General features: G+C 41.2%; 1 protein-coding gene across 1 annotated transcript; it reads left to right on the forward strand.

Annotated features, from left to right (window-relative positions):
- Positions 1-14,499: 14,499 nt before the first annotated feature.
- Positions 14,500-15,933, forward strand: Z517_08989 (uncharacterized protein; the record flags this gene model as incomplete). Its single annotated transcript, XM_013424899.1, has 1 exon — positions 14,500-15,933. One exon carries the CDS (start codon positions 14,500-14,502, stop codon positions 15,931-15,933), a length of 1,434 nt encoding a protein of 477 aa, XP_013280353.1.
- Positions 15,934-16,064: the final 131 nt, after the last annotated feature.

Consider the following 16,064-nt stretch of genomic DNA (forward strand, 5'->3'; position numbering starts at 1 on the left):
GGCGAAGCTAGGCCTCGGCTCCTCCTTCGAAGTAGCTTCCTATAAAGAGGATCTTTTATATGTCGCTTAGGAAGTCTCCTAGGTTCATTAATAGATATATATCTATATAGTAGATGAAGGGCGTAAGTCTCTCCTACGCTCTATTAAAGGGCTTAGGTAGGTTCCCGATCTTACCCTTAGGTATTAACTCTACTGTAGTAGAGGTCGCCGATGCTACCTCTACCGTAGTAGTATCCGATAGCGTTAGTCTTAGTATACTAGGTCCTACTATCGTATCGTCTAGGGATAGACGTAATACTTATCGTATAAGGAGTTCGTCGGTCGGGGATGTAGGTCTTATATATCTTCCGTAACCGCTTATAGAGGTCGTCTCTCGTACTAGTTAGTAGTAGCTAAAGTGTTAGAGCTACTTCCTATATAGCCTAACGGGGTTAGGCTTCCTTAGTTACAGTCCTTTTTACATGAGCTAGGTCGAGAGTACGTAAGGTATAAGTAGTCGAGTGACTTCAGAATAGTATAGTAAAGTAGATGTTATAAGTTAGCTACGAGAGAGTGTAACTATGAAAGGTGAATGAGCGTAGCTATATACTTAAGGGGCATGTCCCGAATAGGTAACTAGGAATGGTATATTAATATGTTAATATAGTAGCATACCATCATACCAATATATCAAACATTTCCTCTTTAGGTAGTCACGTGCGGTACGTAACCTAGCCTTACGTAGTTAGGCTGCCGCCCCGGCAGACCTGCCTGCGGGCACCCCGCGCCCCAGGTCATATGAAGGCCGTTTCTAACAAAAGAGTTAGATAGCCTTAGCCGCCTCGAGGAATTCCGAATCATTAGCGGCGCGCGTATAATACATATTACGAGCGAAAGTAAAGATAGAAGCCGTAGATTCGGCTCAGTTAAAAGGGTTAAGAAATTCCGGTGTTTAAATATTTAAGATACGCCGTTTTATCGAAGGCGTAGTATTCTTAGTTAATGTATAAAATGGTTACCTTATTTATTAATGCCCAGCCATTTCGTTAGCTAGAATAGTCGGCGTAGTATAATAGTATAGTAATAAAGTAGGAAAACGAAAGCTTAAGCCTTATAGGTAGGTGTAGTTATAATACTACGTGACTATATATCTACCTCCACGTCACGTTAATACGGAGAATAGTACGGTAGGGGGAAGCGAATACTACGACATCCTATCGAATAATATCAGTCTCTAGCGCGATAAGAGGAAGCCCTTTTACAGATAAATGATACTAAATACTAGGTATTAAGGGCTATAAAGTTAGTCCCCCGGACCCGGTTATAGTCTACTAATGATTCATTCCAGACCTAGGCCTATTACTACTATTTAGTAATCACGATCGAGGCGGTACGTAGAATAGGGCCTTAATTATATTCCTAATTCTACATTCGAACTCGTCAAACAGCTAGAGAGGACGAGAAGTATTCATCCTAAGACAGTAAAAGCATTCTTCGGTAGACTACTCTCTCGAAAGGGACCGTCTCCTCGACAAGTAAATCACTAGAACTAGCCCATCTATAGATACATCGATAAGGAAATAAGCCTCTCCAAGACGGCGAATTTTAGTAACTATCCCTACCGTAATGCTGTTAGAACCGAGAATATATCAGGAAAATACGAAGGATATATAGAACTTCCAACCCTATAGATGATGAGCTTTATAGGGCGGGGTATATTACACCTTTATTCTTTACCCTTAGAGTCTCTATCCTTCTCCTACCTATCCAGCTCTAGGTCCCGAATAATATCGTCTTAAGTAGGTTACTTAACTCCGTTTTAAGTCGGAGGTTTCTTTAGCTTTTCGTCGTCGCCCGGTTAGGGAGAGCTCGCCTCTAGTTTAGGGGTTTCCTTAGGAGGGTCACTAGGATTTTATAATATAATAAGCGTAGTATTAAAAGAGGTAGAGAGAGGTAAGAGTTCCTTTAGAAACGAGATGTCCGAGACGCAGCGAGAATAGGTATACTGAATTGAGTAGATGTAAAAATGATGGTACTGGAGAGGCTTTCTAAAAGGCCCGGTAGCTTCCAGAGAAGTTAGTAAGAGTAGTTCTTATACCCGATGGTCTACTCTATCCTCGTGAAGGTAAGTACCTTACGTATCACCGACTATTCTCTAACTTAACGGAGTTAGATAGCTCAATAAATAAACCTTTACCGAGAGACCCTACATTTCAATAGGTACATCGAATGTACTCATCTCGATTAGGGCTTATATAGCGTTACGAAAAGCTGTACTACTACTAACATCGGTAAGTGGCTTCGAAGGAGACTAGAAGGAGTAATACTATATACGTTTGATATATATACCAGTCTCGTCTAGCCGTTCTCCTTAACGGAGTTAAACAGCTCTATAAGCAATCCGGTAAGTCTCCTAATCTAACGCAGGTCTTGTAGGAGGTCACGACAGCATTACCGTGCATTGCAGCGATAATGCATTAATTCGAGTATATAGTTTGATGTTTATTATAGTGCCCGTGATTATCAGCAGGACGCAAAAGTGTCAACCTTGCAAAAGTGTCAACCTTGTAAAAGTGTCACCCTGATAGTGTCAACCTTGAAAAAGTGTCAACCTTGCAAAAGTGTCAACCTTGTAAAAGTGTCACCCTGATAGTGTTAACCTTGAAAAAGTGTTAACCTTATAAAAGTGTCACCCTGATAGTGTCAACCTTGAAAAAGTGTTAACCTTATAAAAGTGTCACCCTGATAGTGTTAACCTTAAAAAAGTGGCATTAGCCGTCGAACAGTGGCGGGAACATCGCCGACTCGGATAAAGTTACGTAGAGTTATTAATGCCTAAACCTTCTTACTCAGAATTAACCCCGCCATCCTATAAGGCCCCGTCCGTAGCCTACATAATTTTACTCTAATATAGACAATAAAATATACCTTCTGATTTCATTAAACCTAATCTCCTAGTGTTTATACTGTTCCGTTACGATTACATTATCTCTCTCCATCTTCTACCGGCCCCTAATTCCTACCTACACCTACTATCTCCGGCTACGGCATTATTACGAGTCATTTACGATCAGATTCGCTTACGGAGTGATCGACATCTGAATTATTTTAATGGTAAGTCTCCTTATCTATAGGCGATGACTTCCTAACTATACTTTAGGCCTCTACGAAAGCGCCCCTCGAGTTTTAAGATGAAGCCCTTAATAACGACGACGACGAAATCGACTTTAATAAGGATAGAGAAAGTACGCCCTGTAATGTTAAGGGTAGAGGCGAAAGAGTCTATTAGTAACGATGCGATAAAGTTACCCTTACTCAATTATAGGGTAAACAATTAAAAGAGATTCGAAACATTAATAGGAGCACTAGGAAAGGAATTCTTCGCTCTAGTCTAATATTAGTATTTTAGGGAGATAGTAGACGAGTAGTAGGGTCGTTAAGTTGATCTTAATGGTTAAAATAAGGATCTCCTAATCTGGAGTCCATATGTCTGTAGAAGAGATACGTTAAGAAACGCATTCTTACGGGCGTCGCTGCTTATCTATATAGTGACGAGGTAGGTAACTAGAATCGCTTTTTCTTTTTCGTCTTTCCGGATAATATTAATTTCCTAGCTCATTAATAGACCTAATAGCCTTTCTATTCCCTTAGGCCGAGCACTAGATAGCGTCAGATCTTTCCCTAGGGTAACTCTCACTCTAGTATCTAGGATCATATAGCGAACTTCACCCGCTGTCTTAAGATATATCCCGAATAGCTCCATCGCGATATACTTAACCTTATTCGACTTAATAGTTAGTCCTATAAGATAAATAAGGTCGAGAGAATAAGGGAAGACCATTAAAATCCGGGCTCTTATACTAATTTTACTAATCGCACCGCATAAGTAAATAGGGAAAATCTAAAGTAGTTGTTCGGTAGCAGGATTTTCGATGGTCTACGTCTACAGCTTAGACACTTCTAGACTCGTCGAAGCCGTTAAGGGTAGACTTATTTCGGCACTCGTTATAAGGTTACCGTCGGATGATCTAGTAGTTACTGTTTAAAGCGCATAATAAAAAGGTTCGGGTTATACGAACGACATAATAGGCGACGATGACCTTAAATAGCTTTCAACTGAGGGTACAATCGCCGGCTGTACCGCTCTAGATGGAGCGCCTAATAGTTCGGTATACCTCTTCCGCAACTTTTCCACTGTAATACTTACTATAGTATAGGGTTTAGCCGCGAAGACCTAGTTCGCGACCTCCCGCTGATCCTTAGTAGAGAGCCGTCGGGTACGATCGATAGTAGTATTAGAGCTACGTCCCGAGCGTCTTGATTATATAAGAAAGAATAACAGCTAGGCTCTAAAGTTAACACTTAAAAAGATCTATTCGGTAGTATCTAGGTATACTCGTTATATAGCGTCGTCAAAACCATAAGGCGTCTTCGCTCTCGTCCATAGTGATGTAAGGAAGCGCGTAAATTGAGGGATAATGCTGATGATAGGTAGTTAGGCCATGCGCTAATTAATCAAATAATTCTCTAGAATGCGAGAGTGGATCTAGGCCTCTTCTGCACTAAGAGTAGGGTAGCTTTACCAACTTATTAAGAATAATGGGAAGCTGACGGGGAATTTAAGAGTGCCATCTTTATATGTCTAGAAAGTGGAGAAAACCTGTAGATTCAATGATGTAAGAGTGTCACCTTTATAACGCTGCGAAAGGCGGGAGAATGTACATCTTAGCCGCCTAGGATGGTTCTATATATACCCTATTCGGAGACTTTTACCCTCTAGAGTTAGTTAATTAGTAGTGATCCTCGGTTCGGATGGAGAATCGGTACCTAACTATGCCCCTCTCAGTGATTATATGTAACTCGGGAAGGTTACCTTTCTAGTGGCTCTTATAAGCCCCGTCAGTAACGCGGCTCGGCGGGAATCGCGAATGCTTATTAATACTATTATATGCCTAGCCTTTACAGCCTAACCTTTAATAAAGTTTACTATCTTTAAGGCCTCGTTATACGATTACATTACTAAATAGCGTTCTACCTGAAAATGTAAGAGTGTAAGTTCTTATTAGTACTTAACTACTTACTAATCGAGAAGCAGTCTTTTAACTAATTACATTTAGGCTCCTATCATAAGAATGGCCGATCGACGCTTAGACTCCTATAATAGCGTTGCTAAAGAGGTAAACATCGCTCTTAGAGTTAAGCCTAAAGACATAAGATAACTTTCTTCGTCTTCGGATACTATTAAAGTAAAGAGAATTCAGAAGCCGCTGGAGTCCCTCTAGAAGGCGGCTCGAAAGGCCGAAGGAGAGGTAAGGGAAGAGGGAACTGGTTAGAAGAAGCTAGACGCCCTCGATAAGCTAGCTCGAAAGGCCGAAGGAGAGGTAAGGGAAGAGGGAACTGGTTAGAAGAAGCTGGACGCCCTCGATAGGCTAGCTCGAAAGGCCGGAGGAGCGGTAAGGGAAGTAGGAACTAGTCAGAAGTAAGATCATTCGTAAGGGCCGATAGGAAACTAAAATTATCCTTAACGGGGATTTTCTACTTTATCCTTAAACGCCTAACGGAGCTTCCTATCGTAGGCCTCCTTATCTACTAGTTTCCTCTTAATAAACGTCCTCGTATTAATAGTCTAATATTCCATCATAATTATATAAAACCCATCGTTATCTTCATGCCCGTTAGCGAGTATCGGCTAGATATAATCGTAGAATACTCGAGTAAGCTCCATTAGACTTCGAAGAGCTAAAGTATACTAGAACGTCCCCATCTTCTATACTTATTTCATGACAACGGAAAGCCTATATCGAGGTTAAATGGAAAGCTCCTGCTCGGTTTTCTCTAAAACATCTAGAAACTCGTGACGGAGGGGGTCGTATTTCTTCTCGTCTATCTAGTCGATTACCTAATTCGCTAGCCAGCGGGGAGGGTAAATCATCTCGACGGGACAGGAGAAAGCCCATTTAAGATTAATAAGATAGGTAATATTCCAGTTTTCATCAATAAAAATGTTACTCTAATGTAAATCGGTTAGGCTAAAAATAAAAGGTCTATAGCGGAGGTCGCGTCGTAGGAAGAGTAATAAGGTAGCTTTTATAGCGGCTAGAGCCGACATCTAGTAGATACAGTTACTAGTATCGCTAACGCCGTTTAGTTGATGGCGTAACCGACTATCGTATACATAATTAAGTATATCTATTACATATAAGTCTACGGAAGTATAGGTTAGATAACGAGGGATATCTACGGGGATCTACTCATTCTTAAGCTGATGCATTACTAGCGATAGTAGCCTATTACCTAAATGTAAGAATCCGTTATTATCTACGGTAAAGGAACTAATGCGCGGAAGTAGCACTTAAGCGATGTTTAATAGGATCCGGGATAGGTTTCGAAAGAGGTTCCTACGTAGTCCCTTCTCTTAATACCTCTCGTTCTATATATATAACAGCATTTTACCCTCGTTTTTTTCTATATAATCGATTAAAAGGTAGCCGGAACCTAAGGAGTTAAAGCTTATACCTCGATGACGAATGTATCTCGAAGGGACGGGGAGCTTCAGCCAGTTTCGTAGTCGGTGATAGAAATCGTGTACCAGCCGGCGAAGGAGAGGTAGTTTCTCGATGGTAGTAAACTAGGGTTAGGTTAGTAAGTTTATAAAACCTAATTAGTCCTCTTACTCTCTAACCCGTTGAGAGTCCGAATCTATATAGGCGAGGGATTAGGACGGATGGATAGTTTTACTGAAGCTAGATGTAGGTACCAGCCTCGTAACGAAGCTTTTCGTCCGCATTTTCTAGGCCGCCTACCTTATACGGTAGTGGAAATCGAATAATAACCCGTTTTATTAGTTACCCTTTCCTACTAGAGATAAAGACCGGAATACATAGATTAAAGCTACTATAAATCCACTCTTCTAGTTCTAATACTTTATATAGTTTAACATTCAATCTAAGATGATGCGTAGTAACTGTACGAAGAATAGTCTGATTTCGATATAGGTAATTGAAGAATTTACACCGTCGATCCCACGCCGTAAGTTTATATAATACATTCGATTCGTCGTCCTTTACGTCCGAATAAGAGATTTACTTATTAGATAGTTAAAGCTTTACGAGCATGATACTACGGGTTAATATCGTATCGATAGGTAGAAGAAGGGGAAAGTACAACGTAATTAGTATAGATAATAATAGTGGAATAACCCTACGCGAAAACGTTCGGACTGTACGTTTAATTCACTAATTGTCTTATGGTAGAAGGCGGTTTAGGTCCTACTTATGATCAAGGGGTTTGAAAAGGTTGTTAGGATAGTGTCAGAGCTGCTTCCTATATGGCCTAACGGGGTTAGGCTTCCTCAGTCACAGTCCTTTTTGCATGAGCTAGGTCGAGAGTACGTAAGGTATAAGTAGTCGAGTGACTTCAGAATAGTATAGTGAAGTAGATGTCATGAGTTAGCTACGAGAGAGTGTAACTATAAAAGGGGGAATGAGCGTAGCTATATACTTATAAGGTGTATCCTAAACAGGCAACCGGGGACGATATGTTAATATGTTAATATAGACTATACTAACATATCGCTATATCATTTCTTTCCCCTTTAGGTAGTTACGTGCGGTACGTGACCTAGCCTTATATCGCTAGGCTGCTAACCGGTAGACCTACCTCCGGGCGCCCCGCGCTCCAGGTCATATAAAGGCCGTTTCTAACACCATCTCCCCTCCCTCCTGTTCGTTATCCTTAACGTACTTAAGGTAGGCCGCGCCTACCCTCCGTCGTCTCTCGTCCCTTTCCTTCCTTGTTCCTTATGGCTAACTATGTAGTCCTTTCGTATAGCTAAACCTCGTCGATCTATAAAGCCGGTGAAAACTTAAAGCGAACGTCGTATCGAACTCGCCGACTCCATTTCTACTGATTTAGAAAACATCGTAATAGTAGCCTACACCGAGTGCGTTAACTACGGGGTTATCTATTACTACGACCGCGAATAGTCGTCTTCTTATACCGAATACCTCCGGAAACAGCGAAAATGTAACGGTACCTTCTCGATGGAAGAATTTCGAAAAGTAGGGGAATAAAAGAGATAATTAGTTATAAAGTTACGGGCGAAGCGAAAGGAAATCGCTCGCCTTCGCCGGTTAATTATAGAAGCCAAGGAAGAGGACGTATCCTTCTAGGGCGAGCTTAAGCGATTAGAGGAGGTTTTAAGTCGTATATTACGTCGTAAGATGTAGGCGTTAGGTGTTTTCGATAAGCTACCTAATTCTAAGGAGGTAGCTCTAGCTAAGCCTAACTTTACTTAGTCCGACGCTCCGAGCGTTAAATAGATTAATTAGGAAGCTATATTATCTAGTAAAACTACTTAGGGTATTACCTTTAAGCCTCCTTTAGAGTTTCCTTCGCTAGGTAAGTCTCCGGTTCCTAACTATTTTCTAATTCGTTATATCCTAACTACTTAATTAGGTACTAGGGAGTACTATACCTAACGCGTCTTCTAAGTACTCTTTCTACGTCGTACTCCTCCGTTATAACTTCTTCGTCTAAAGGTAGTAATTTAACTAGTTTAGCGTTCTTTAGTACTAGTTCGAGTAATAAGATATAGAATACATTATAAATTCTTATATCTTTAGGAAGCTCTAATCGATAGTTAACCTTTCCTATCTTTTCTTTAATTCTAAACGGTCCTAGCTTAATATAATCCAGTTTTATACTTAGCCGCTTTATTTTAATGTTTTTTCGTAAAAGGTAGACGGGGTCCCCCTCCTCTAGGGGCGGTCCCTCGACCCTTCTTTTATTTACGTATATTACCATTCTTTTTACGATGAACTACAGGGTTTCTCGCAATTTCTCGTAGATTTCTTTTATTATCTTAGCTTTTATTAGTACTCTTAGGTTCGAGCTCTCTTAGATGTTATCTTCTAGTCTTAGATAGAATCCGTAGTTAGCGTAGAATGGACTTAGTCCTATTACTAACTTATAGTTATTAAAGTAGAATTATACGATCGGTAGCATCGTAATCTAATTCGTTTATCCGTAGTCTACGTATATCCGTAGATATTATTCCAGTATCTAGTTCGTTCTCTCTATTTAACCGTCTATCTAGGGATAGAATAATATAGATAGTTTATACTTCGTAACTAATAGCCTCATTAGTTCTTTCTAGAACTTTAACGTAAAGAGTTTATCTCGGTCTATAATGATCTCTTTTAGTATACCGTAGCTTACGAATACGGTTCTTAAGAATTTATATACGAAGTCTTCGGCCGTCGAGCTTTCTAAGTATAGCCTAAAGTAGGAGAACTTTATAAGTCTATCGTATATTACTAAAATACTATCATAAGTTATACTCGTAAGGGGCTCTCTTAACTTTAGTAGTTTCGTAATAAAGTCTATTATAACTGACGTCTACGTACCCTCTAGTACCTATAGTAGTTATAGTAACCCGTATAGTTTATATCTATTATATTTATCCTATATATATACTTCGTAGTTCTATATAAATTCTTAGATGTCTTTTCTCATACCTTTCTATAGTTCGTAATGTCGAGTAATGAGTTCGATTATCTTATCTATTCCTAGGTATCCTATAAGTAGGTCGTTGTAGTAGTATTCTATAACTATCTTCCTATTTTCTTGTATTTTCTAGGGCTATTCTAGTCCTATTATATCTTTTATCTAGATCTTCGTATTATACCCGTTATTCGTATTATATAACGGCCCCCCTACTACGTAAGTAGGTTAAGCGTACGTAAGGTACTCTCCTTCTTATCGTAGTAGTGACGCGGGCGTTAATTTAATGTCTACTATATAATCTATTCTCCGGCTTAAGGCGTCTACCCTACCGTTCTCCTTTCCTTTTATATAGTAAATCTAGAAGTTATAAGTAGTAAGTGTCTCTACCTATCTTACCTACCTTCGGTTAAGAACCTTAGTCGTATTCCAGTATAATAGGTTCTTATGATCTAAGTATATCTTAACCGTATGTTTCGGTCCTTCGAGGTATACTCTCTAGTACTTTAGTACTTCGACGATAGTAAGTAGTTCCTTATCGTATATATCGTAATTTAGCTCTAGTACTATTATCTTTCTTGAAAAGTAAGCTACTAGTCTTATCTTCTTATCTAGTCCTATCTATATTAGGACCGCGGCGATCGCGCTATCTGATGCATCCGTCTTAAGGAGTGTCTAGAGGTCTAGGTTAAAGATCGTAAGGATCGGAGCCTCCGTAAACGCCTTCTTTAGTTTCTATATTACCCCCCTAGCGTCGTCTATCAGAGTAAAGGTCGCGACTCCTTTCTTTATTAGGTCCGTTAAGGGTACTGCGATTCGCGAATAGTTCCTGATGAACTTCCTCGAGTAATTTACGAATCTAAGGAACGCTTATAGTTCCTTTAGCGTCGTTAGTTCTAGCCATTCTAATACGCTCTTAATCTTATCTAGATTAATCTATAGTCCGTCTTACGAGACGATGTAACTAAGAAACTTTACTCTTAGTTTATAGAACTGGCACTTTTCTAGCTTGACCGGTAGTTAGTAATCCTTTAGTACTTCCAGTACCTCTATAACGTATTCTATATACGACTTATAATCCTTTAAGTAGATTAGAATGTCGTCTAGGTATACGACGTAGAAGATATCTAAGTATTTCCGCAAGACATTATTAATTAATACTTAGAACGTCGCTAGTACATTAGTGAGCCTAAATAGCATCACGTAGTATTCGTATAGACTATAGCGGGTCCTGAAGGCTGTCTTCCATTCCTCGCCTTCTTTTATACGTATACGGTAGTACGCGTCTCTCACATCGATCGTTATAAAGTACTTCGCGCCTTTAAGCCTATCCTAGAGCTTATTAATCCGTAGTAGCGGATATACATTTTTAACGGTAATGTCATTTAACTTCCGATAGTCTATATACAGTCGGAGTTCTTTACCGTCCTTCTTAAGGATAAACAGGATCGGATAGCCTACTTCTAATTCTAAGGGTCTAATATAGCCTTTTACTAGATTATCCTTAAGGTATTTACGTAAAGCCTATTACTCTACTTCGGATAGTAAGTAGAGTAGTCTGAACGTAGGTCTTTTCCCCTCCTAGAGTCGTATTTTATGATCCTACGGCTTATATTTAGGTAGCGCCTCGAGTCCTACCTTCTTTTTAAAGACTTCCTTAAGTCCTTTATATTCCGGCGGGTATACGGATACTTCGGCCAGTATTTTCATAGGTCGTACCTAAATCTCCTTCCTCTCGAAGGGTTATACCGCCATTACTTCTCGGTCTTAAGGTCTTTCTATATAGTTATAGTTATCGAACCGTACCTAGACCTTTACCTAGTCGATAATAGGATTATACCTTTTTAACTATAGCATTCCGAGTATAATATTATATTTCGTTTCCGTAACGTTAAGGCTGATTTCTTTATAGTACTCGTCGATCGATAGTCGAATTCTTCTTAATTCGTATATGACATTAGATAGTGCCTTCCCGGTGAATCCTAATAGCTTATAGGTCGTAGCCTTCTCGTATTTCCACTCCTTTAGCTTATTAGCTATCCGGTGGCTAACGATATTACCGGTATATCCTAAGTCGATAAGGATATGTACTTCTTGATCTCTTAGGGTTCTATATAGAATGATTAAATGCGAGTAAGTCGCTATAGCTATTTTATATAGTTCCTCGGGTTAATCCTCCTTTACGCTTTTATTACGAGCCCTCTCCCGCTTACGCCTTAATAGAGCCGTTCTTCCCTAGGCGGCCTACTCTATAGGCCGTCCTTACCTTAGTTTTTTAGCCAGTATAGGTAGTCTATCTTCCCGTTCCGTAGGTCGGATACCTTATAGTTCTAATCTCTACATTGTTTAACTAATAACTAGTATACCTCTCTAGCTTCTTTAATTAACATTCCTAGAGCTTCCGGTTATAGATAGTCTAGGTATCGTTTATAATAATAGGGTATATTCCTTAGCGGACATCTCGCTACCTCGTTATAGGCGAAGTTACCCCTAATTAACACTCCCTCTAGTATCTCGTCTACGTACGGTACGGGGACTCCTCGTTCTCTATAGATACGGAACACCTCTAGGATTCTATCATCGTTTAATCCTAGTATTCTAGCTCGTTCGTATCGCTCTCTAAGGATTCGCCGTTCTTCTAAGATCCTTATTATAAGTCTAGCTATTTCCTAGAGTATTTCGTCTCGCTATTCTTCGGTTCCTCCTACTTCGAGGTCCCGTACCCTCTATACGATCCGAAGAGCCTCTTCATATAGTTATTCGAGCATCGTAAGTATAGTTAGGTATTCGTCGTCTTCTTCCCATCCGTTTAGGTCGTATCGGCCTATTATATTAATTTCCGGTTCTACTTAGCTTTCTTCGATCTTATACATATATTATGTTTCTAGGTTTCCCCCCTAATATAAATGAACGTAGCCCTCTATTTAATTCCTAGGGCATTCCGGGTTCTTATATAGGATAATCGAAAAGATCCTTTCCCTTAGCTTCGGTTCCTCTATCGGTTCGTATACCGTATAACAGTATTAGAATATAGTTCCCTTTAAGTATATAGGATCTACGTACTCCTTATCGCTCTAGTACCTTATCTTAATATAGATGCGATTCGGGGTAATAGCGAGGATTATTACGCTTTAGTAATCTACTGATTCTCCTACGTAGACTACGTTTACTTCTAGTTTTATCTCTGATCTCTTTACCTAATTCTTTTTTTAGGGTTCTACCTAATTTACCTATTTCTTTAGGGACCTACATTCCTTCGTATAGTATCTAGGCTTCCCGTAATTATAGTAGTTCCCTTAATTCTTTAGCCTATTAGTCTTTTTATTTTACTTCGTGTCCTTATTCTAGGCCGTTCCTCGTTTCTTCTAGACCTAGTCGAGATCCATTAGTATTAGTCCGTAGTATAGTTACCTCTATTTCTTAGTATTAGACCTTTACTCTCTTACTACGAACCCTCGTCGGTAGTTGTCGTAGCGTTTATATTCTTAGTAATCGTTATCGACCTAGATTACCTTATCGATCTAGTCCTCGATTTTCTCGCCTTTATACGTCCTTATTTCCCATTTAATCGCTAGCTTAAGGCCTTCGCGAAAAATAGGGATCGATATATTATCGCCCTATCCTAATGCTACGTTTAGGGTCCGGAACTTAGTTATATAATCTTAGACCGAGCCCGTTTAGCGTAGGTTTATAATTTATCGTTCCGCTTCCTTCTCTTTATCTCTCGCCTTAAACACTTTTCGGACCTTCGTCTTGAACCCCTGAAAGGTTCGAAACAGTGTAACAGTCTCTTCTTCTCTATTACCTAGCTAATTTTCCATATAATCTTTAATGAATGGGCGAAGCTAGGCCTCGGCTCCTCCTTCGAAGTAGCTTCCTATAAAGAGGATCTTTTATATGTCGCTTAGGAAGTCTCCTAGGTTCATTAATAGATATATATCCATATAGTGAATAAAGGGCGTGAGTCTCTCCTACGCTCCATTAAAGGGCTTAGGTAGGTTCCCGATCTTACCCTTAGGTACTAACTCTACTGTAGTAGAGGTCGCCGATGCTACCTCTACCGTAGTGGTGTCCGATGGCGTTAGTCTTGGTGTACTAGGTCCTGCCATCGTGTCGTCTAGGGATAGGCGTAATGCTTGTCGTGTAAGGAGTTCGTCGGTCGGGGATGTAGGTCTTGTATGTCTTCCGTGACCGCTTATAGAGGTCGTCTCTCGTACTAGTTAGTGGTAGCTAAAGTGTTAGAGCTGCTTCCTATATGGCCTAACGGGGTTAGGCTTCCTCAGTTACAGTCCTTTTTGCATGAGCTGGGTCGAGAGTACGTAAGGTATGAGTAGTCGAGTGACTTCAGAATAGTATAGTGAAGTAGATGTTATAAGTTAGCTACGAGAGAGTGTAACTATGAAAGGGGGAATGAGCGTAGCTATATACTTATAAGGTGTGTCCTGAATAGACAACCGGGGACGATATGTTGATATGTTGATATGGACTATACTAATATATCGCCATATCATTTCTTTCCCCTTTAGGTAGTCACGTGCGGCACGTGACCTAGCCTTGTATCGCTAGGCTGCTAACCGGCAGACCTGCCTCCGGGCGCCCCGCGCTCCAGGTCATATGAAGGCCGTTTCTAACAGATAGCTTCGGCTTTCAATAGCTGGGTGAGACCAACTAATAGTTGGGCTTAGCGTTACAGCATGATATATCGGATAAAAGATTTTCCTTATGGTCTCTAGTAGTAAAGTTTATCGAAGGACGGAACGTAACGAACCTTGACTTTGGCCAGCTAGACAGCTGCTAGATCGACCCGTGGCCGAATATTTCGTGATAGGCTGTTTGCCACTAATCGCGAATACCGCGATGTTTGATGATATAACAGCACACAAGCGCTAACATACCTTAAGCAATCGAGCACTTAACTCGTTGTCCTTATGGAGATACGGAACTGTAAGGGGAGTGGGATGATAGCGAAGCTGGACCTAGACTTAACCTAATTTAGAGAAAGGAACTTTTGTAACCATGACGTCAACTAGAATTAGTGGGACAGGTTATGGGTACTATAAGCTTAGCCGAGGCGATAAATTGGCAACTATAGGCGGGTGCCGGGAAGCCGGCCCTGGCCCAGATATGGGCGCCACTGCTCAGGCCGCACTCTACAGTACTCAGTCACGTGCGGAGCATCTCAGGTTGAAGCGGCGAGCCTCAGGGCCACGCTCAGGTCCAAAGATGGAAATGGAAAGTCCTCGTGTCGAGATTCCGACCTCGAAATACTTGTTTTACATCGCCATCTCAAACGATAAAGTGGGTATTGTCGAGTTTCTTGTTGAGGAAAAGCTCGCACAGATTGCGGGGACCAACAAAAAGTACCCTCATGATACGCCGCTACACTGCGCCGCCCGGAATGGATCCATCAAAGTCGCAAGCTACCTTGTCGAAAAAGCTCGGGGTTTGATCAACGCAAGGAATGACGAGGGAGATGCCCCTCTGTCATTGGCAGTGAGAGAGAAACACCGTGATCCGGCAGTGAGAGAGAAACAACGTAGTGTGGCTGAACTTTTGCTGAATCACAAGGCCGACATTAACTCCACCGACAGCAATGGTCACACACTACTCCATTATGCCGTCAAATGCGAAAGCCCAGACTTCGTTAGGACTTTACTCAGCCACGGATGTAAGATGGAGACGAAGGATCACGCTGGCAAATATCCGCTACAATATGTTATGGAGATGCACTCGTCGAAAGAAGCATCATCCTTGGAGCTGTTGCGCGCATTTCTGCATGACAATAAAAATCAAGCATCGTTGCGCGCGGGTTTTCCTGTGTTGTCCAAGGCCAGCCGCGATGGAAAGCTGGTATTGGTCGAAGCAATGATCCAGAGCCACTCCAATCTCGTGTCGTGGAAACCACAGCCGCCCTTTGACAGCAAATTCAAACCGGCACTGCACGAAGCGGTCAAAAACGGCCAAGAAGAAGTCCTCAAGAAGTTGTGCAAGGTGGCAAGCCTCGATGCCATCAACATGAAGGACAGCACAGGTAATACTGCCTTGCACCAGGCCATCATCAGCAACCAGCCAGGTATGGTGTCTCTCTTGATCGACGCTAAGGCCGATATGGAGCTTGCGTCTGGTAAAGCTGATGGGTTGTTGCCTCCGCTGCACCTTGCAGTTCACCACATGAATTTGATGGCCATCAAGGCACTTTTGGGCCAAAAGGTAGATGCGAGAACGCGCATACCCGGGAATCCAGTCTGCAACTATTGTACCTCGGTGAGAAACCCGCCACAGAGTAGGGATGCCAGATGTATCCTCTACAGCGTGGACCCTCGCCAGTCACACCCCGATTTCCACGTGATTGATGACTTGCTATCAAAAGCCACCAAAACACCCAGAAGACCGCAGGTGGTGGGCAACCAGACAATGGTGCCTAGGAGGCCCGCAGCCTTGTTGAAATAATAGAATTTGCCTTTCAGGCTTGAATTCTGGACTAGCGTATTGGTTGGTAATTTGAAGCATGTGAAGGAATGTAACTCTCCTGTTGCTTTGTTACATTGTGACGACTATGTCTGTGATAGAACGTCCATCAA

Source organism: Fonsecaea pedrosoi (genome assembly GCF_000835455.1).
Source record: "Fonsecaea pedrosoi CBS 271.37 unplaced genomic scaffold supercont1.6, whole genome shotgun sequence".
NCBI classification, from domain to species: domain Eukaryota; kingdom Fungi; phylum Ascomycota; class Eurotiomycetes; order Chaetothyriales; family Herpotrichiellaceae; genus Fonsecaea; species Fonsecaea pedrosoi.